Below are 23,059 nucleotides of genomic sequence, written 5' to 3'. Positions count from 1 at the left end.
GGATTGCCCCATTATAATACGCTTCTGTGAATCAGGCCCTTCGTGCTTTCTTAATTACATGGCCAAGAGCAGTTAAGCTCTGTGAGTGACTGAAATACCCAAGTATGTACAGCGCAAAAGCTTAGGTCTCCTGCAGAGGTTGGCCGTGCCAATGACGAGCTGCAACAGCGCCGATAATGTTAAGATGAACACACAGTTTTGGGAGCAACAGCAGCCATTTTGAATACTGGCACGTGAAGCCTGTTCTGTTTACTTGTAGCCTTGACAAGGTCCCATTGGAGAGTGGCCTGAAAGACAGCTTTTAGGCTTCAGCTGATGGCATTTTAAAAGCGTGCACTGGATTGAGTGAGAGTGCTCGTGAAGTCCAACAGCGCCTCCACGAGTGTTGTCTTCTTTGCCTGATGCCATCACTTCATTCGGTTTCTCACCCTGCGATCTGATTTGTGATTTCCAGTGTTCCTTTTGTATTTGTAAACGTGTCTGCCAGTTCTTAAATCCGAAATGTGTAGCACTTGACCTTACACCTGACCTTACACTTTGCAGATTCTGAACTTGCCTTGATGTACAACGACTCCTCAGTCCTGGAGAACCATCACTTAGCTGTGGGTTTCAAGTTGCTGCAGGAGGAGAACTGTGACATTTTTCAGAATTTGACCAAAAAGCAAAGACAATCACTGAGGAAAATGGTCATTGATATCGTAAGTACGGCTGCCCTTGTGCTTCTCGTGAAATGGAACATTTCAGCATTATGCTGTTTCTGCCCGCAAAGTGTGTTTGCGAATAAAGCGCAGTCACCCAGAGTATTTACTTAAGCTAAGTTTTGTTGGCTAGACATTTGCTTATGAACCACTTTGCAAACATCGCTATAAGAACATGTACTGCAGAGAGTCCACAGATTTGCAAAGTAGAGGATGCAATGAATATGGTAATGCTTTTCATGCATATTCAAATTACCGTCTTGTGAGAGCGAAGTGGAATGCCGAGCAGGGGGGGGGTGCGTGCTCTTTATGCCCAGGCGGTACCTTTCCAGTACCATCATACACCATGCAGTTAGCAATCTGCTGCTTCCTTTACGGGGATCTGTTCCATCATATCCAATCGCCATTCATTGGTTGATAGTTGGCTGCAAACCTATCATGGCTCCAGGCACTTGCTTACTGGCAGACTTCCAAGCTCATTTTTTGACATGGGAAAACATCCTGACAAAACCTTTGGAAAATGATTGCTCTTCCTGGCCTGACAACCTAGATCTTTGAAACGTAGGTATCCAAGAATTATTCTGTCTGATGGATTAGTCTTCACAGTCAAAATAAACCCTCCCTCACTGATTTCTGCTCTCTTGAAAAACCCTCACTGCGGCATTCCAAAGATGGGCAGGGCGAGATTCCTTGTTAAGGTCAAAACAAGAGTACTTAAAAGCAGCCATATTGGGCTTCAGCCAACACAGATTGGTCTCACTTTTATAGCAAGTTTTGGTCTGAAACTGCTATGCGACGTCCCGTGGGATGGAAACATGTTGCGATGGGCTTTCTCTCCATTGCGTCTTCACTGCCTGCATGCATGATGCCATGAGAGCTCAGAGTATGCAATGCTGTGTGAGCGAGCTGCTGAGTGTTCTATATAGGAGTGTCGTTGAGAGCTTGCTGACCGAGAGGGTGTACCGGTGGAGTTCTGTTACGTCCTGTACTACTACTTACCTGCCGGGGCCTGTAAGCACTCTGCAACTCAAGAATACAACCTGATTATTTTGTCCCTGTGGCACCTGGCTTCCTTGCTTGGCAACTTTCCAACTAAACTCAAGCCAAAAAGCAGTGATTGATAGTGCTCCGGTCCCACTATTACCAAAATGGGGATTCTGTGTCCTGGTCTAAGATGGATCTGCCCAGAAATGGAACTCTATAGTAAACAACCCAAGCATAGATTTTAGCAAATCTGTCAATGGATGCATTGCACTTTACAAGCTAGAATGCAGTAACTGAGCATGTATTTGTAGAAATCGATCATGACTAGTCGCTCGCTCCTAAGAATGAATTGTCAGGTCAACAAACTATTTCCCTTATGCTGATGAAGCAGGTGTTCTGGCCTGTCTTTGTGACAGGCATCAGAAGCATGTGTCAAGCACTGTACGCCCGTACAATGAATGACTCCTCTTCAGAACCGCTTAATACTAAAGAATATACAAGCGCGAGGTTTCCATAGCAACCGACAGAGTTCTACATTCTGATATTCAGTATGCACATCATTTTTTTATTGTTTCTAAGGCACCTTCATTTATAAAGTTCAACGGTCTGTAATGTGGTTGTGTTGTCTTGCTACGATTCCTATCTTTCTGCCCGCCTCCTGTCGGCTCTGTGGCGCAGTCTCTCCGTTCGTTGGGTGCATTTTTCTCAGCTGCATTTTGTCTGCTATTTTTAGGTGCTGGCAACAGACATGTCCAAGCACATGAACCTGTTAGCGGATTTGAAAACCATGGTTGAAACGAAGAAAGTGACGAGCTCTGGTGTCCTCCTTCTTGATAACTATTCGGACAGGATTCAGGTAGGAACTGCTTGTGTTCTGTGGCCTCACGACATCCAGCATCACCCCTTTCTCACTGCTGCCTCCTTCTCTTCCATCCTCCTACATCTCCCCTGTCTTCCCTTCCCTGCCTGCACTCCTCATGTATGTAATTCCTATGTATGCTCCCCTAGCCATTCGAATGAAATCCCATGAGGCGCTTCTCCACATACCACAGTCCAGTATCTCCTTGTTTAGGTTGCACCTGGGTGAAAGCATTTTTAATATTGTTGTGGGTCTTTCTGTGGTTATTTTACATGATCTACTGCCATGAATGGCCCATTCTCCTAGCGGGGCAAAGGCTTCAAATGAACCTCCAAACCCCTCTGGTCGACGGCGCTTTCTCAAGGCTGAGAACAGCCGTTCGCAAGACAAAACTGATGTAGTTGTGGCACGCCTCCTAGATGTGTTTGTTGAATTGGCGAGATTTCTATTATGTCTTGTACGCATTTTAGGTATGTCGTGTTGCATCTCAGAGTAAAACCTCTCCATACATCCATTGAAAAAAACAGCCTGTCATTCATGCCACAGCAAGAATACTATTCAGAGTAAAAGGTGTCAGTGTTAGGAACTCCCCCCTCGCCCCCCCAACGCCGACAGGCACTTCAATCGTGTCTCCTTCATCGACCTTCCTGTTTCTAATGTGCAAAACCAGTGAATCTATTTGATTTAGTGAACCAGGATAGGGTATCTCTGCACCAACATGGTGACCATCGTCGCACTGTGGAAACATGAAACAAGAACTTTCCCCTAGGAAAGGATTCTATGTTGGCACAGCGTCGATGCACCCCATTGGCATGCAAGGAACATGCTTAAACGTAGTATGGTTCCCTCTGTGGCTACAAAGCTACATGTGGGTAAATGCAGATTTATTTGGTTATTCATTTTCGAATTCCTTGGTCCTAAAATCTTGAACTCTCAAAATGCCTCAAATCCCATAACGCAGAAAACAAAAACTTGTACAATTTATCAGACCCAAGTCATTCTGATACTAAATTAGAGCGCTTCCCCCAGCAGGTCAGATCTACCCTATAGCGGTCGACCGCTTAACCTGTGCAACCATGCCCAGTTTGGATCCGCTGCACCGGGCTCATGCAGTGTACTGGACATGCTCTCGGAGGATAATCTCATATCAATAAAAACAAGGGCAAATAATCCAGAGCGCAATATGCAAATTCATTATGGATTTCCCATTGCACTTGTGAAGCGAGACCCGCCGCACGCGCATTACTGCCCGTGTGCCTGCGCATTTGAGCCACCTCCCATATTTTGGTCTTTGCGGGTATCCTGAAAAGGTTATTTGCATTAAAAAAAAAGATATTTCAAAACAACAGTGTATCACATGTTTTGTGATTCGCAGCCGATGATCGTTTGGGTGCGTCTGACATTGATGTTTGCGACTGCAAACAAGCCGTGTTCCTGAGTGCAGACTTTTCCCACCACAAAGCTGACTGTGTGCAGCGTTTCTGAAGCCCAGGTTTATAAACACACACAACTAAGGGCTTAGTGTGGGCCCCCAGACACCCGCTGAATTCTACACTGAAAAGGTACTGCTCTGAAAGCCAAAGTGGGAACTCATTTTGGATCAATGGAGGTTAGTATAGTAACCAATATATAGTGCATCAGCCTTCATTTGACTAAATCCATCCATTCAAACAAATCGGCTATTATCGCTCATTCTGCTTTTCTTAAAAATAACCACGTGGGATCATATATTGCTGAAGTGCCACGTGCATGAAGTTGTTACAGCCACGTTACATGAACTGGTACATTACATTCTGGGGGGGAGGGGTCGTGCGGTGCGGTTGTTTTCACCTAAACCAACAGGTGGAGCAGTATTGTGCTTTTTATATACATGGTAAGGAGAGTGAGATTGTATTGATTTTAATTGGTAATATTGTTAATTGTATATGGTCGATTACCTTTTTATTAAATACGTTTTAATTGCAGGCTAAATTAAAGTAAATCATTTTGTTTAAAAAACACTCGGCTCCACAGTGTGCACACAGTATGTTACTTAATAATATTGCTGTAAAGCGACGATAATCTACGACAGATTGTATCTTAATAGTTTATTTGTTGTTATCAAGAAACGTCGTCCATTTCATTTTAGTCACGGCGGCAATATTTTGTCCATCTTGGGAAGGGGGGCTGTTGTGTGTGTTGTCTACCTGTGTGGGAGATAGTAATTGCTTGTTTTTAACACTGGGAAATGCAGGATCTTAGCGGCCTTCTGACACATTCTTCTGTACTGGCCAGACACCTACACTGCGGTTCTGCTCATTTGCTCCCCGTTTTAGATTGATTAACGAGAAGATATCCTTTCCCGTGATCTTTCATAATTCCCTGGTATCTTTTGCGGGATAACCCACATCCAGGGTTCTCGAGTAACAGAGAGGACAGAGTGGGATATGGATGACAGTTGTGGCTTGCCACCAGTAAATCCTAACCTTTCGGCTTGGAAGCCATGCCTGGTAACAGGAGAAAGTCTTGTCTCTGAGGCATTGTGCACACGGCATTCTGTGTATGGTGCAGAGAAGGGATAATGCGGTTATTCCTGTCTGAACAGCTATGAAATGCTGGTGTGATACCTTTTATTGGACAAGCTGTGGTACAATCCATAATCGTTTCGAGTCCCAAAGACTTCAGACAGACGGAACCCCATTTCCTTTACATAAAATGTGTAGCCCTCAAGGTAAGACTGATTTTCTCAAGATTGGACGCCCTGCAGACGTTTTTCATTCTCTTCATACCCTGCTGCCCAATGGCGGTGCAGGCACGCTACTTTTATGTGAAGGAAATCCGGATTGTTTCGGACTTAATTCATAGTGTTAAGGCCATATTGTGAGGTCGTCTGCAGACTTGAAAAGGGGATGCAGAGAATATTGTTTTCAGTAAGTGTATTAAGGGTTATCAAACCTATCGATTTGACATGAAACACATTTATTGGCTGCTGGCACCAGATGAACACATCATCTGCGATGTGCAGCAGGTCCAATATGGCACCTGCACACTCTCTCCTGCCCCAAAATGTACCACAGGCCAACCCCCACCGAGACTCGTGCAGTCTCATTGTGGGAACTCGGATGATATCACATTTGAGAATTGGTGTAGATGACCAATGCACCCAAATACTCCTTATTGTTTTGGACCATTGCGGGGACTTAAAAATCATGATGCACTGAGGTGTCCAAGACCCCTTTTACAGAAAAGGAGACTCCAAAAGAGTCTTCCCTGCCTCTGGGAACAGATATTAATAAACACGCTGGGATGGGACTGTCAAGTAAAGTGAGACCGACACATACCCCGTGATTGTGCCGTTCCTGTCAAGAATATATTTTCCTCTGCATGCATTTTCTAGGTGTGAATGAAAGCTCGTCTCTTGCTCTTGCCGTGCCCCGGCATCTGCTGACTGGTAAATTGAAGTGTTGGTTCTTGCAGGTCCTGCAGAACATGGTGCACTGCGCGGACCTCAGCAACCCAACCAAGCCTCTGCAGCTCTACCGCCAGTGGACGGACCGGATCATGGAGGAATTCTTTCGGCAAGGTGATCGCGAAAGGGAGCGGGGCATGGAGATCAGCCCCATGTGTGACAAGCACAACGCATCTGTGGAAAAATCCCAGGTATGGGAGTGGCCTCCATTTATGGGCATATCCTTTTGTATTGGGCAGCCTGCAACGTCATTGCACTGTGCTAAGTTTAAAGCACTATAGACTGTGGGCTCGGGGGTTGTGGGGGGGGTGACAATATAGACATAGAACACAGAGGTACCCTAGGCGTCCGCATGATACTACATAATATTTCACAAATGAGTCATTGAAAGCATTTCCCAGAATCCCCAATAAAGCCACACACGTAGGATCGTCTCATCCGCAGCTCCATTGTTTGGGTTATGTTCTCATCCTGAATATATACATCATGTGTGACGTATGTATGAAGCAGTACAAGGCGATGCAGGCGATGCATTATTGAAAGCTTTTGCATGTTACACATGCATGTCTTTGGGCTCGTCTGTCTTTCTGGGTTTAGTTGAGCTCAAGCGGTCAGGTATTTTTTTTTCCCTTTTATTTTGTAAAAACAGGCATTGGGGCTCATTACAAGTGTGCCGGTGCGTGAAAAATTTAGCAATAACGGAATTACCACTACTTTTCCCGCACTGCCATACTAAGAGTATGGCCCTGGAATGGGGGGGATTTACCTCCAGCACCATGCTGGAGGTAAATCCCCCTGCTTTCCTCGGAATTGAGCAAATAAATGCCCCATACAGTCCAAACAGTCCAAAAATGCCCCATACAGTCCAATGAACTCTGTAAAAATGGGGATTAACTCTGTCACCGCCACTTGTAATCTGGCGGCAATTCCACCGGACCAAGTGGCGGAAACGGTAATTCTGTTGGGCAGTATTCTGGCAGATTTACCGCCGGAATCCGAGGCCCATTATCTTCATAGAGGCTGCACTATCACAAGACCACAAAAGATGTGCATAGTATAGTATAAGAGTATAATGAAAATAGTGTAGTTCGAGATGGAGACATTTTCTAAATCACTCGCTCATCAAATCAGTTGCTTCATTCGTCTGATCTAGAGGGCCGCTGCGTTTTTTAATGCAATCAGTATAGCAGCATGGCTGTTCTATTAGGCTGTGATTGCAGTGGACTGGACGCAGGGCGGCTTCAGTGGGCGTCTACCCTGTGCATGTGGGAAAGTGGCTCTATAAAATGATGATTGGGGGGAACGGGGTGAATGTACTCGTTTCGTTCTAGAAGCTCTGCAAACAATTGTCGGGTGTAAACCAGAGTTTCTGTTGCTGAGTCAAATTTGCCACTAGGGTAAAAGGACCTTAAACGCCAGATGAACCCTGAAACAAACAGATCATGTGATCAGTATATGGTTAACGAAGCAGCTCCAACCAATGGCTGTGGATGCCGACTTGTCAATAGGTGTTAGTGTTCATAAGTCTTGAAACTTGCAGATAGACTCAATACATATGGGCTTAAGTTTGCATGATTAAGAGAGCTGAATAATGACATGAGCAATGCACCAATCCTTTTTTTAGTGTACCAGTGCAGAATCCCGGAGCCCTTAGCTCTACTGCAGAAGTGCCAGTACACTCATTAGTGTAGTTATCTGTGAAGCCGAGCTCGTAGTCTGTCTTTTCTTTCCATAATTTCAGGCAGTGAGAGGGTAGGCTATAAACGCTCTGCTTATAGACTGATCAAGTAGACAAATCCCCCCACAACATAGGCATGAGCAAAAAAAGGCCACTCTGAGCACACGAGGAAAACAGTTTCTATGCTCGCCTCTTGGCTTTCCCTCATACCCGTCCTTGATGAACTTCTGTTGCTGATGGTGTCAGCCCTGGCCAGTACACATGAAAGAAGCACAACATTTATGCTTGCTACTCCACATTACCTGGCGCCACCTCTAGCCCTCTTCCAGGGCGGCTTGTGCTTGTGGATGCATAGGAGAGAGAAAGTATTGATGCTTTGCTCCTGTACTAAAATACCTTGCTAAGAGTATATTATTTTAATACCAGAAGATCATGGCATTACCTGGCATGTGATTAGAGCGTCTGGGCAATTGGTGTATCTGAAAACATGGCAAAACCTGTCACATTGGGCACACACGTTGGTAAATTATTGCATAGCCTGGCGAATTGTGAGAGTAGCTGAGCAAATTTGAGCAGTTACCCATAAAGGATGAGAATATCTATGCATTTGATACCAATACTTCCCATCCCAAACAGTGGGGGTACTTGTGCATATGGGCAACACACGCCATATAATGGCTGTGTCTGTATATGGACGGGGACAACCACGCGGCACATGCTGTGAGGATGGGTGCATGCTATTGGGCATTCAAGCATATGGTAGGAGTCATGACAATCTAGTTAGTAAACCTGGAAAACCTTTGGAGTACCTGGGATGGGATACCAGTGGCTGGGAATTGGATTGCAATACCTGGCAATGATGATGGTAAGAGGGCGTTTGGTGCAAATACCTGCCAAATGAGATAACCAGCTGTGTAAAAGATGGCAATAACTGGAAATGGTTTATGCACTTGGGCATTTGTTGTCAAAACCTGGCGCATAGTGTGATACTTGCATATATCAAGACGCAGTTTGTCATATATTGTGAGTAGCTAGCATCTGATGCAAGTGGCTGGCCAATGATGTGCCTATGTATCAAACCATTGCGAAGTATCAGTATTCAATCCGAGTTTTGGAATGGACTACTGATAGTTTGCAAATGGTTTGAGTGCTGGGTACATTATATCGCCTGACAAAGGGTATACATACCAGGGCGTATATTAAGCACCATCCACGCAATGGAGTTAACACCACTACAGATGACCCTTCATGCCACAATGTATTGGTAATGGCAGTAGTCCTAAACAGCTTACAATACCTGGCAAATGATGCAAGTACCTGTGGTTTTCGATGATGACACTATATGCCATGTGTTGTGATTATCATGATTCACATGGGAAACCTGGACTACCATGTGTGACGATTTTGAAGCATTGCTCCCTTCTTCCCAGGGAGGAGCCACCCCCTCTGAGGCTAGAGAAGTGAGCCCGCTAAACAAAACCCGCCCTCAGGGGACAAGGACTGTAAAGAAAACAATATCTGCATCCATGGGAATTCCAGAAGAAGATGTTTCATTTAACCATGGGACTCAAAACAACCTTGAAATTATCTACAAACATTTGGCTCAAGACAATGCTGGTTACTACGAGGACATGTCAGATGATCATACCCAACAGTCCCCTTCTTGGTCATGGGATAAGAATAAGCGCGTAATCAACCTTGAATGAAGGAGAAGTAATACACAGAGGCGTGTGTACCTCAGTTGGAGGCGGAGAAGCGCTTCACAGCGGAGGTGGCTGTGGGAGGCCTAGAGTGGAGGGGGAGAGAGATGCCACTGAACAGGCGACACACCGTGCACCCATAGCAAGACGAGGACCCAAGCACAACTGGTCCCAGCTGGAGGCATGCCAATGCAGATGACGTGGTGGGCCCGAAGCTCAAGGAACATCAACAAATCTAGACGGCAAGAGTGGAACGAGACCTCTGCTCACCACTCCGAAATTGACTGGCAAAGAGGAGTTGAAACGAGTGAGGTACAAAACTTGGGAGAATGATGGAAAGCTAATGAGTCGAAACTGTCCCACTAGAGCAAGACCCGCATCAGAGAAGGTACACAGGTTGCTCATGGTGGAAGGGGACAGAGAAGCCAGAGGAAACTGGAAGAAATGCCCCACTCTCAGATCAAGGGACCAAAGGCCCTGAGGTAGAGAGAGTACCATAAGCATAAGGTTGTGAGATGGCTGGAGACCCAGATAGAATAACAAGCCAAACAGCTTACAGACACTACGCAAAACCAAGGGGAAGAGTATCTGATAAGGGATTACCAACACCACTGGGTATTAAGCCACCAGCCCCAGACAGGCTAAACGCGATAAATATAGAACAAATAAGAGATCAGAAGACCCAAGCTTTATAACCGGATATACAGTGTACAGGCACTATCCTGAATCAAGGAACGAATATCTGATTAAGTGCTACCAACAACCATTGGGAATAAGTAAGAGACTGAAAGAGTTACCAGCACCAGAATTGCACAAGAAGATAAATATAGAACGATTTAAAGAAGAACCCAAGGACAACCAAAGTGTGAATACAAGAAAAAGAGGCTCAGCCAAAGTGCTGGAAAGGGATTAAGGAGATAACCCTCCACCTACACAAATTCAGTTCATCAATATTTTCAGCAACTTGAGACTTTGTTTTTGTTTTTCAAGAGCCTCTTCGTGAACTTTCTGACAAGGACAGAAAAGGGTACCAAAGAAGAGATATCAAGCAGATCGAGCAGAGGTCAAATTACAAAACTCTGGAGGCAGGATATTCTGCTTAGTTTGTTATTTTTCTTCAGAAGTAGGGTCAGATGGAGGAAGGGGCTTGTGCAGAGGATCCTGCTTATTATTGTGGCTATTGATGAGTGCCCTTAGTATAGTTTTGTAGGACGGAAATCCACTTTTAACGATCGGTATAGAAAAGCATTTTCCCTTTTTTTTAAATTAAGATGTTTTAACACAATGGGCCTCATTACAGGTTCGGCGGTAACCCTGCCGTTGCTAGCGGCGGGTTGCCGCCGTACCGTAATAATTTACCAGCGTCTGACTTCCCGGTGCCATTGGCTCATTATGAGTCCAGCGTCCGGGAAGTCAGGCCCCGGCAAATTGTAAGTCCCCATTCCCATAGAGTCCTGTTGGACTCTATGGGAGTGGGGACACGGAAGCGCCGGCACCGCTGCTAACGGCGCTGGTGCTTTCTGTGAACAGTGTGCCTACCATGGCCACTGCACCTTGCAGTTTCAGACCTGTCTGGCACAGCGGCTACGGCAGGCAGACTCATAGTTTACCAGTCCGGAAACAAGGGTGCCGGAAAACTTGCCGGCACCCTTGTTTCCGGACCGGGAACCTTATAATGAGGCCTGATATCTTCTAGTCAGTCCTCCTTCTGGTTCGCCACACATGCCAGAATTAATTACCAGTGGGGTTGAGCACCACAACATTCCATATTAAACTCTTGCGTAAATGATGTACACCTGGGAATGATAGAATAGGAAAACCCACAGTAAGGTGTGAGTTTCTGGCCATACCCTAGTTAAACCTGAAAAAAATCTGGAAATGCTAGATTGTGAAACCAATAGCATCAAGCATTGTATGTATATGTATGTATGTATGTATGTATATGATGCCAATGCCTGAACTTTGCTTGGGGTAACTCTACCGTTACTGCCATTAACTTTAATATTGCTTTTTTGGCCGGAAACGTGGTGTGAAGCGATTAACATTTGAAGTCCCGGCCAAGGCAACTGGGAATATAATGGTAATTCCAGCCAAATGGTAAACCTAGTAAGACATGCACCTGTACTATGAGAAATGCCGTCAGGCCTGGTACCGTAGTTATTTTTTTGTTAGATCATTCAGAAACTTCAAAGCGTGAGAATGACTACTGTATTCACTTGTTCACTTCCTGCCTTGAAGCGCTTTGAAGAACTTCACTTGTGTATAAGCGGTGTACAAACAAACAACTAACATTTACAATTGCAATGCGCCACTTTCCATTGCACAGCTTATTAATATGCTCCCAAAGGCCCTCAGTTACACACTGCAAATGGCAACGGAAGAAACTTTGCTTAACATGACCTATGTAACACAACATAATATATGATGCCAATGCCTGGCCATTTGGCTGGAGTAACTTGCCTATGATGGTAAAACCTGCCGACTTGTGTTAGCTGCTGATCATATAATGGCAATACTTTATATATGGTCTTCAGAGTCCCACAAGGTTCCATCCTAGCCCCAGTTCGCTATAACCTCTTTATGGAACCACTGGGGGAACACCTCATTAAACCTGACATTTAGATGTAGTAAAATGGTGACGACACCCAGATTTACTTAAAGATCGATTATGCCCTTGCCATTATCTGACTGGTGCTCATCCCATCACTCATTTAAGTGTGATGTCGAGCCTTTCTTTCAGTCTGAGGCCCATGAAGACAGAACTGGCAGAGGGACATGAAACATTTTCAGTGCTAAATCTCTCCCCCCCCACCCCCCCCCAGCTTCATCCTCAACAGCAAACCTTTGCTCAAGGCAGAGATCACAAATACAATCCAGACAACCTGAAACTTGCTCTCTCACCTTTTTAAAAAAAATCCTGGCATCCGTCCCTGACGCATATTTTATGAAATGACTAGTCTAAAAAAAAATATCTCCCAAAAAGCGTGTGTTTTTGCTCTCAATAAATAGGGGCCAACTACACTTATTGAACACATGTCATATCACAGAGCACAGCAAGCACATGCTAACTGCGCACACACACCATTTATATGTATTTGTATGTATGCCAAATTTACGAAGAGAAGTATTACTCAATCAAAATAATTCTGGGAAAGTGTTGTGCTAGGGACCTGTAGTAATGCATGGGAACGCTCTATTCTTGAACGTTATCGCCCCAAAATATTGTGGCGAAAATGTCGTATTTCGAAATGCGCAGTAATGCATTTATGTGGGGGGTGGGTTAGTGTAATAAATATTGTAAGAGGAGTATGGGGGGGTGGTCGCCCCCCCATATAAGTGTATTCAAATATGCAGGGGGGAAAAAAAAACAAGCCTTTTATGCCGCAGGATTATTTTTCTCGAAAATATCAGATAGATCCTTCCGGAAAGATTCCACCATCTTGTTTAAACTCTCTACTAGCCAGACGGCCTGCGGCATCGCGTTCATCCGGTTACTCGATGGGTGGATGGAACAGCACGACAGCCCCGATCTCACCGCCTAGTCTCTTTCAGAGCTCAATTCTTAGCACTGCTTTGTCTACGGGTTGGTGAAAGGGACCTATGGAGGAAAGGGAACTAGAGACCAAGAGCGCTAGCCTACTGTACAACCATGCAGCTCCCTCACAAAGCCGTGAAGCACGTGTGCTGTGTCCCTTTCATAGTGCATTAACGTCAAGGTGTTTTGTAACAAGAGGAACTTATTTCTTTAGTGTTGGCTAGTATAGATTTGCAGTTTCGATTTCCAAGTTTCAAAGAAAGTTAAGTGAGATGTAATCGTATTAGCAAACTCCCTGATACTCCGATTAAAAGCAGAGTTAAACATGGGAACTCCAGGGTAGGTCTTACCAGGGAACACTTAACTTCTTTAGCTAACTAACCTTCTCTAAAGCTGTGTGTGGAAGGCTCGCTCAGTTGTTTTATTTCAGAAATTAATCTTGTAAACTGAATTGGCACTGAAGAATGTTTTACTGTTAAGGCTTTTCGCATGTTAATTGTCCTTTTTTCTTGCAGGTGGGTTTCATAGACTATATTGTTCACCCTCTCTGGGAGACGTGGGCAGACCTTGTTCACCCGGATGCCCAGGACATCTTGGACACACTGGAGGACAATCGTGAGTGGTACCAAAGCACAATCCCACAGAGCCCATCGCCTGCCCCTGATGAACAAGAAGAAGGCCGGCAGGGCCAAACGGAGAAGTTCCAGTTCGAACTAACACTGGAGGAGGATGGCGAGTCGGACACCGAAAAAGATAGTGGGAGTCAAGTGGAAGAAGACACCAGCTGCAGCGACTCAAAAACTCTGTGCACCCAAGACTCTGAATCCACTGACATTCCACCTGATGAGCAGGTGGAGGAAGAGGAGAGCCAGACAGAACCTTGTGTGCTAGAGGAAGAGCAGTCTCCGGACACGTAACAGTGTTCTGGCATGCTCTCGTGAACTCTCCACCGACTTCACTTTTTAAAATTAGAAAATGGTTTCCAAAGCGCATGTGATATGTCGTGGCCATAATACCATTTCATCGTCTGCCAGGATGGTCGTCGACGAAAACTGGTTCAGTTTGGCACTCAGGAATACCGTCCCCGACATCCACCTTCATGGCATCAGAACGGGGTGGGAAAGCATCCGGGAACATCCTTTTAGCCAGTTCTCAGCTTGGCAATTCAAGTTGCTCAAATACAGCCTACTCCAGGATGTTTTCCAGAAGACTGCATCTCATGCGACAAAAGACCAAGTTGAAGAGGTTGTGCCTGCAGGCAAGAAAGCGGCAAGGAGACCTCCAGAGCGTGAACCGCACCAAGCAAAGATACACTGATGATGGGGCGTGGGATTCATCTGCTCACCAGGTCGAAGATGAGCGGTGAAATTTGCATCATTTTCTTATTTCAAGTCTTCCTGATATATGACTAAAAACACATGAACCGATGAAAGTATGGCTCAGTGGACCCCACTGAGCTCTGCATTTTGTATCATATGTAAAACGGAGATCTTTTGTAGAGCTTACTTTTATTATTAAATATATTGAGGTATTATATTTAAGAAGAAAATACGTTCAGAACTTCATCTGCCACTGTTTATTTTTTTCCAAAGAGTAACTTTTCTGTCTAGCTCTGTGCTACACTGGATAATGTAGTTTGAGATTTTTTGCACCTTAGATTTTCATGGCAATCAAGTGAGAGGGAAAGCTCCATTACTGCATGCACTTCTTAGTGCCCACGAAGAATCCTTTTTGCACAGGAAACGCTTCCAATACAATTTTGATTTTTCTGACTATTGTTATGGTTCGACTTGTCTCAGACTAGCCCATGGAGCGTGTGTGTGTTTGTGTGAGTGTGCGCGCGCGTGCATGTGTGCACACCCTCATGTATGCGGGTGTACACACACAACAATCTGGCATGATCGATATTTTTTTATTTTTAGTCTTTACTCCAGAATGCTGCACTTTGCTTTTTCGAGCAGTGGATTTGCTTATCAAAATTGTACGAAACTGCAGGGCTCAAGAGATGACCTGCTTCAACATGCCACATCAGACCACCATCAAATACACCCTCCTGCTCCTAATTCCACACATATTCCCGCTCGCATTCTGGTGAGAATGTTACAAATGCGAGCAGAAATCCATGGTGGTTGTCATTGTTTCAACTTGCACAGCCATTTTGAGCATAAAGCGGGGTGCAAACGAAGAGTAGCGCAGAGCACTGGAAACGCTGACCCATCACTAGATCTCAAGCTGTATTTTTCCTGCAAACATCTCCTCCATAGCTGGTATTGTACACCCCTTACCCTGCACACAGCGAAGTGGAGTGGTGCACTGAAAATGGCCCTGTAAGCTTGATTTTGTGAAAGGCCTACTTACTGATGAAAATTGACCACATCGTTGTTTACCTGCAGCAAGTCAGCCCTACATACTTTCTATGCTATGTAAATACCCATTTCCCCTCAGGAACTGTGCAAGATTGAGGGGCCTTTTCAGTTTATCATGTTTGTATTAAAAACCCATCTCATCACTTGATATCACGATACACGTTTCCATCCTTTCGAAAACGTATTTATATCTGCATCCCAGTTGCATTGCAGTGGGTACAACATAGTGGGGTAAACCGTTCCTTGGTTTCGTCCATTTTGTTCTCTGTTGCTTTGGATGCCAGCTGGACCATTTTTACCATGACGCTCAACTTTGTGCCGGGGGAATGTGCACTTTGGAGGGGCATGTCTGGCGGAAAGCCTTTCAAAGGTCTGACCATTTGCTGTTACAAACACGAGCCCGACTAAACAAAGGAGGAGGAGGAGGAGGAGGAATGTGGCTTCGAATGTTGCAGAACCAATGCCTTGTTCTGTGGGGTGACCACCTATTCGTGTTCGCATTAATCCATACAATGGCCAAGGAGGAGCTTCCCTTTGCCATGCTAAGTGCAGGTGTGTCGGGGAAGACTGGAGAGCATGCCTGCCATCTCATATTAGGATTTCCTTTGCCCCCCTCCCCTCCCTGTGGAGTGCCTGGAATGTTAATAATGAAAAAAAGCAATAGAATCTCCCCAAAAGAAGTCCGGACCCGCAAGGGTTCACACCTGCACTAACCGTATAAAGGAAATTCCACCCCATTTGGAAAAGCACCCATTCATAGACAATCAATCAGTAGTGAAAATCGTCATTTTTTAGAGCCAGGAATCTAATGCACTGTACACGTCTTTTCTTTCCTTTCCTTTGCCAAAGTGTGCTGCAGCATTGCACACTGTCCTGAAACAATGTACTTTCCATGTGGCTTTATTCTTATGTTTGAAATCATTTGCCATATTAAAATGCAACACATTGAGTACTGTATGAGAAACGCCGAAGTCCGTAATACATCAACTTTGCATTGGTTCCGTGACATTTTGAAACCAACAGCTGCACCGGGACAGCACTAGGCGTCGTGGTCATACTATGTAATGGAGAAATGCAATGTTTGCACTGGGGTGATTTTTGTCCTGCTTGTGTGCGCTAGTACAAAGTTGATGTTCAATGGGCCCAAGTATTTCTTCCCACAGTACGCTTTAGCTTGAAAGTTACAGTGCTCGCTAGTGCTATTTTGGTTTTTAATTATGTTTCTGGTGCATTATTATGATCTGTAATGCGATTGTACAGTAGGCAGAACAAAATTGCATTCATCGAATTAAAAACTTGAATGAAACTGATTTTACATAGCTTTATGACGATTCTTTTAAAATGCATTATTTATTTTTATTTTGTGCCATGCATTTCTTCTCACCATATGACCTTACCTATAATACAGTCTCGTTTGTCTCTGTTTACAACCATGTATTTATTGTACTGTACATATTGTAATGTTAATTGTAAATTATCATTTAATATTAAACATCAGCCCCTCCCTGGGGTGTGGTGTCTCTATATTTTGAAGCTCTTGGTGAGAGAATGAAAGTTCTGTGTACATCCCCCTTGTATATTTTTCCCTTCTGTAATATAGTGTATGTCACCTCAGAGCTTGTTTATGAAAAAGTGAGATACTTATGAAATACATAAATATATAAATATGTATACATTTTAAAAAAAGCTGCAGGTCTTTGGTCCCAGGGCTGTGCCTTAACTTTAAATAATATGTTATTCTATTTTGCTGCATTTGAAAGTGAAGTCAATGTGGGGCTAGGGCTGGGCATTTTTCACCATTTTTTGTATTGTACTATAGTGAGTCACTAGCTGCAGATGCATAGTACTAAATCGCAATACGTTCCCTTACCCGCTGCATAGTGTTCACACTATCTTGCACCACTGGCTGACTGACAAGTAGGATCAAAACTATTTTCATTTGACTTGGCTCTGGAGTGCCTACTGTTTTATTTTCAAACAGGAAAAAATAAAGGTATACAAATATGTATCACTGTACAGATGTATGTGTTTTCATACAATAGATCTAAGCATTTTTCACTTGTGTTGCAGAGAAAACGTCTGGTCTGAATTTTGTAGTTAAACAAAAACTGTGCTCTCCATTTCATCAATCCCAGTTCTTCAGGGATCAATATTTAATCTGCTGCATGTATAGACTAGTTTGAGAGATCCCACTCATTTTGGAAACAAAACCATTTTTGAACACTAATATTACTGTTGCGAATATCCAAAGCTTTTCTTTTGTATAGTTTGTAGAGATATAAGATAGCTTTGCACAGGGATATATCAATGCACTAGATAGAGTACTACTAGAACCTCTTTCAACACTAGTATTAGTTTTTCAAGTCCCCGTTTCCTTGCAATGTGTGCACACTCCCCGATAGTACTGTATTTCCTAGTGTACAATATCGATACCTCTTTCCCATTCCATTGGTGCCCAGCCCTAGTAGCGTGAGACTGTTCCATGGAAGGGGGAGATTCTTATTCAAGGAGAACCTAGAGCCTCCTTTTTGACACACAAACTGTAGATTTTAGCAGCCCTGGTCCAAAGGAATTTGATTGCTTTTGTTTTTCATTCGTTCAAAAGGGACATTATAACAAAAAAAAGTGAACTCCTGATTTGTTATTTTTTTTTGTTTGGTTTTCTTTTGGTTTGTCTTTAGAATGGCAACCTGTGTTGTGGACACTGCAAATGAATCTTTTAATTGTTTCTTAGCCTCTCTGACAGCCTATGGGATAGTACTGTACATCAATAAGTTCATATGAAATTTTTATATGCAATGGAAATAAAAGCATGGGTTGATTCTGCCTAGATACCTTTGACTCTGTCTCAAATTCCTTTTTGATGAATGAAGTAAGACACTCCTAACTTCGCTCTAATGCATCAAAGAATGAATATGCTTCAGGTCTTGTCACGGATTCTATGGTTTGGTTTCACATGTTATCATGACATGACTGCCAGAGTGAGAAACATTATTAGAAGTGCATAATTGATCTTTTTTAATTTAAATTATTCTAATAGGACTCTCGTTCTCCTTGTCTGAGCCCTATTCGTTTTTCAGCTCTTACTGTCTCTAATGGAATCCCTACTACCAGATAATGATGCGTATTGTCTGCAGATTGGCTCCTTCTTTGCAGGTTTGTTAGACATAGAGCACCTAGCACGCATGCTCTCTACCCTGAGTAACCTCAAAGACCACAGACCCGGAGTGTCAGGTACTGTGTTAACTCTCCTACCAAATAAACATGGTTTCTTGAATCATGTCTTTACCCGCAGATTCACAATAGAGGGGCTGTGTGCGATCAATAAGAGGGAGGTTTAAGGGAAGGGATCAATTAGGATATTTATGGAGAACACTGTGCTTCAGACATAATGCATGTGACTACGTTTAAACCAATATATTGAACTTAAGTTTGTCAACTACTGAATCCACTGGACACGAATCTCCTGCCATTATGCACAGTAGCCTGATATTGTCCATGGCTCATCTGAAATTCTATTTCCTGCACTGCACTTAAGTAATAGTCTAGATGAACAGCTGCCATGTTTTGGTTTCACTATTCATAGCTGCTCGTTTGTTTGTTTGTTTGTTTTATTCACTTATAATGCGCACCAGACCCGAGGGTAAAAGGGCGCAACAGTACATGATACCCAAAGCTTAGGTTACATATACATAATTGCACAAAGCTAATAATATATACAGACTGTATCACAGTAATAAAGTAAATTATGTACAGGATATTACACAGGTTACAGAAAATGTATCAACAGGGCAGTGTGGGCAGAGGGGGCACTAGCTAGTTGATCGATTTGCTTCAGATGGTTTATGTAACTGGATCTGAATTTAAGGTAGGATTTCTCCTCACGTATTGTATGGGGCAGTGAGTTCCATACTTGCGCCACCCGGACGGGGAAGCTGGCGCCTCCGGCCTTGGTCAATTTGAATCTTGGAATGATGAGTGTGTTGGCATTGGAGATTCTTGAGGGTCTGGAGGATCTTCTTTCTACAAATCTGTCAGTTAGATAGGGAGGAGCAGCATTGTTCAAGGCTTTGTGTGTGAGGGAGGCAACTTTCAATAGGATTTTGTCTTGGGTCGACAGCCAGTTGTTATTACGCCTTATCTTAGAGATATGTGATCATCTAGAGATACCAAGAGCTGCTATCAGGGCGTTATTTTGTAGAATTTATAATCTATGTGGGATGTATTTGTTGGCTCCAATATATAGGGCATTGCAGTAATCGAGTCTAGATAGAATGAGAGCTCTAGCTAAAATCATGCAATTGTCGTCTGAGATAAAGTGTTTACCTGTTCTGATGAGCTTACATGTGTAAACTGTGGCTGAGGCCAGTAAATTCACCTGTTTGTTGAAGGAGAGGGTGGCATTTAGATAGAAACCTAGAGTCTTCACTTCCTTGGCTACCTTAATGGTAATCCCGTCGATCTCAAAGGCACAGTACTCCTGGCCTAGCTTTTTGAGATTAAAGTGTGTGCCCAGAATGATTAACTCTGTTTTGTCATCATGCAGGCATAGACCGTGAGTTGCCATCCATGCCTGGATGATGAGACACACCCCATTTACCAAGGCCAAATCCTTATTGTAATCCCCTGAAAGTGGGAGGAGGATCTGGGTATCATCTGCATAATTAGTGTAGGTGTTACCAAGGAGGTCCAGATCATCAAAAAGGGGCTTAGTAAATATGTTATATAGTGTTGGCGATTCAAAGGAGTCCTGGGGAACGCCGCACAAGATGGGGATCGGGTCTGCTGCATCTGAGGGGGAGAATACCCTCATGGTCCTTTCACTGAGGAAGGATTCAACCCATATTATGGCTTCTTTAGAGAAGTGTGCAGCAGAATTTAGGTGGTTACAGAGGACTTTGTGATCTACAAGGTCGAATGCGGCTGAGAGATCCAAGAGTAAGAGGAGGGCTGTTTGACCTTTGTCTCTTAGCTCATTAATTTGAGCTTTCAAATCGATGAGAGCGGTCTCTGTGCCATGTTGTGGGCGGAAGCCAGACTGCCTTGCTCCTAGGAGCTTGTGGTATTCTAGGAATTTTTGGATTTGGGTATATGCAATCTTGTCCACAATTTTTAACAGGAAGGGGACTGTCGTAATGGGGCGGTATTTAGTAGGGATGAGGGGGTCTAGGGATAGTTTTTTTTTAGCAACGGCAGTACCCATGATTATTTCAAATTGTACGGCACAGTGCCTGAGGCGAATGAGGCATTTACTAGTTTAGCTATGAAGGGGGAAAGTTCTCTAGCCGCATCTTTTATAAGTTGTGCAGGGCACGGGTCACCTTGGCAGTTGGAAGGCTTAAGAGAGAGGATGACTTTCCCCACCTCCCGGATAGACGTTTTTGCAAATCTGAATTGGATGGTTGTGTTTTTCTCCATAGCAGGTGGGTTGGCATTAGATATTGGCCGTTGATTAAGTGTCGCTATTTATTTTTTTTGGAGCATGGTAACCTTGTTTGGCAGTGCTTGTTGTATCCCTGTGCACCAGACATTGTCTTTTGTGCATGTATCTGGGATGGGAGTAGGCAACTCTAATTCTTTTAGGATGGAAAACAGCCCCTTCATACTTGAGTTGGCCATATAGATACGCTTATATGAGTTGCGTTTGGCCAGGATCATTTCCTTCTTGTATTGTGATGAGATTTCTAAGAGTTTGTTTTTATGGTCTTCTGATGGGGTAAGTCTCCAAATGGATTTGCAACTTCTTTTAAGAAGGCAGAGGTCTTTCAATTCAGGGGTGAACCATTTATTAAGGTGGGCTTTGAGTTTGCTTGGTCTAAGTTTCAGAGGGGCTATATTGCCAAAAGTGGTTTGTATAATTTTGTTGTACTCTTCAACGAGCGTCTCAGGGTCTAGATGTTCATCGAGTTGGTTTAGGCTGGGTAGAATAGCAGGAATTACTTTATCCTTAGTGATACTCTTTTTGTTCCTGGTAGGGCTTGAGGGGGCCATATTGGCTACAGGAGAGAATGGCCTAGTGGTGGATAAATTATAGGTTACCAAGTAGTGGTCCGTCCATAATTGTGGGGAGATGGAGGTAATGGAGGTGGAGCAGTTGTAGTCTGCTAACGAATCGAGAGTTCTCCCTCTATTATGGGTGAGTTCCACAATTTTTTGGGTTATTCCTAATTCAGTGAGGGTATTGGCCACATTGAAGGCATATTTGTCTGATGGGTCATTATAACCTAGATTAAAGTCTCCAAGGATGAATAGTTGTGTGGAAGTTTTGAGATTAGTAGATAGTAGACAGTTAATATCTTCTTCGAATGTACCCACCGGGCCAGAGGGCCTATATATAAGGTAGATAGTCAGGGTCTGGGAGTTGTGAAGTGGGAGTTTGATAGCGCACACTTCACACGAGTTTGAGTATGGAATGGAGGTAGTTCTCATATTTAGGCTGATTTTGGCAATGATGGCAATGCCGCCACCTCGCATGTTATTTCTATCTTGTCTCAGGATGGTGTACCCTTCTGGAATTGCTAGAGATAATAGAGGTCCAGCTGCCTCATGCAGCCAGGTCTCTGTGATGGCGAGGAAGTCTAACTTATTAGTCAGTATAAGTTCACAAATGTCGGTGGCATGCGCCGTTAGGGATCTGGCATGTATTAGTCCGCCTTTGAGCGGAGGGACTGCAGTTGGGATTTTAGTTTGTTTGGTTTTGATAGAGGGGGTTAGAGATGTTTTAGTTTTGCTAATAGCAGTGCTAGCTTGTTGAGTAATGGTTCTATTGTTGGTGGCAGTGAGGGATCTAGTCAGAGGCTCATGTTGTCATGCGAGTCTTGCTCTGAGTCTGGAATTTCTGGTGGATGGGCTGCATGGTCTATTAGGGGGTTCACTAGTAGATCCAGTCCTGGGTCCACTGGGGAGGTTGGCTTGCTCCATGGAGGTGCCCAAGGAGGTAGCTATAGAGGATGGGTTGTGTTGGAGATTCTTAGTAGTGCGGTGGAGGCTATTATCGGGTGTTAGGCAGGTTAAGAATATAAGGTGAGTGCTGGACTACAGGCAAAGTGTTATGATGCTCATGGTGTATCACTATTAGGGAAGTGTATTCTTGTACTTGGGCAGCACTAAAGCGTGAGTACAGAGGGGGTGTACCCTAAATGCTTAATATAAATAAATAATAAACAGTCTGTATACTGTAGAGAGGAAAGGAGAGCTCATATACAGCAGACTGGGTCACTTTAGGGAGACGTAGTAAGTCGCATATAGCGTGGGTAGTTGAGCATATTAACCTGGAGCTCAGCTGCACATGTTATGCTAAGTGAACTATAAATGGCAGGGCACCTATAAGCTGAATGAGGCAATCAATGTCATGACACATATGGGCTGGGGCAGCTATCAGATGGCGGGGCTAAATGAAACAATCAATGGCATGGCACATATGGGCTAAGTGCAACAGTCAGTGGCAAGGCATATATGGGCTAAATGAGATAATCAATGGCAAGGCACATATGGGCTAAATGAGACAATCCATGGCAAGGCACATATGGGCTAAATGCGACAGTCAATGACACTTTAACTTGTTTGGAGTGCAGGTGGCCACAAGTGTTGGGGTGTCAGTTGACCTATTTAGGCAGGATCAATGCACATAGAGGCAACAGTCGTTATCAGTTTCCACGGTTGAGGTAGGAAAAGAAAATCTGAATGGTAATGGTGGTGACCGATTTCAAAGTTTGTGCGGGTTAAATATGTAAAATGGCAACAATAGCTGGCAGATTCAGAGATGGGCAAAATCAGCTCATAAATACCAAT

The 23,059-nt window shown here is 44.0% G+C and overlaps 1 protein-coding gene across 4 annotated transcripts in view; it reads left to right on the top strand.

The window, feature by feature from the left end:
• PDE4D (phosphodiesterase 4D) overlaps window positions 1-18,100 on the top strand; it is a 1,909,329-nt gene extending 1,891,229 nt beyond the window's left edge. For all 4 annotated transcript variants that reach the window (XM_069627324.1, XM_069627322.1, XM_069627323.1 and 1 more), the window contains 4 exons: window positions 544-698; window positions 2,416-2,538; window positions 5,998-6,180; window positions 13,418-18,100. In XM_069627324.1, coding sequence (XP_069483425.1) covers window positions 544-698; window positions 2,416-2,538; window positions 5,998-6,180; window positions 13,418-13,819 — 863 coding nt within the window. In that variant the 3' untranslated portion in view covers window positions 13,820-18,100. The remainder of the gene's footprint in view (window positions 1-543; window positions 699-2,415; window positions 2,539-5,997; window positions 6,181-13,417) is intronic.
• The last annotated feature ends 4,959 nt before the right edge of the window (window positions 18,101-23,059 follow it).

The sequence above is a fragment of the Ambystoma mexicanum genome, chromosome 6p (assembly GCF_040938575.1).
Source record: "Ambystoma mexicanum isolate Mex_15411 chromosome 6p, UKY_AmexF1_1, whole genome shotgun sequence".
Taxonomy (NCBI): domain Eukaryota; kingdom Metazoa; phylum Chordata; class Amphibia; order Caudata; family Ambystomatidae; genus Ambystoma; species Ambystoma mexicanum.
Note: the sequence above shows the minus strand (reverse complement) of the source record. Positions and strands in the feature narration are given on the sequence as shown.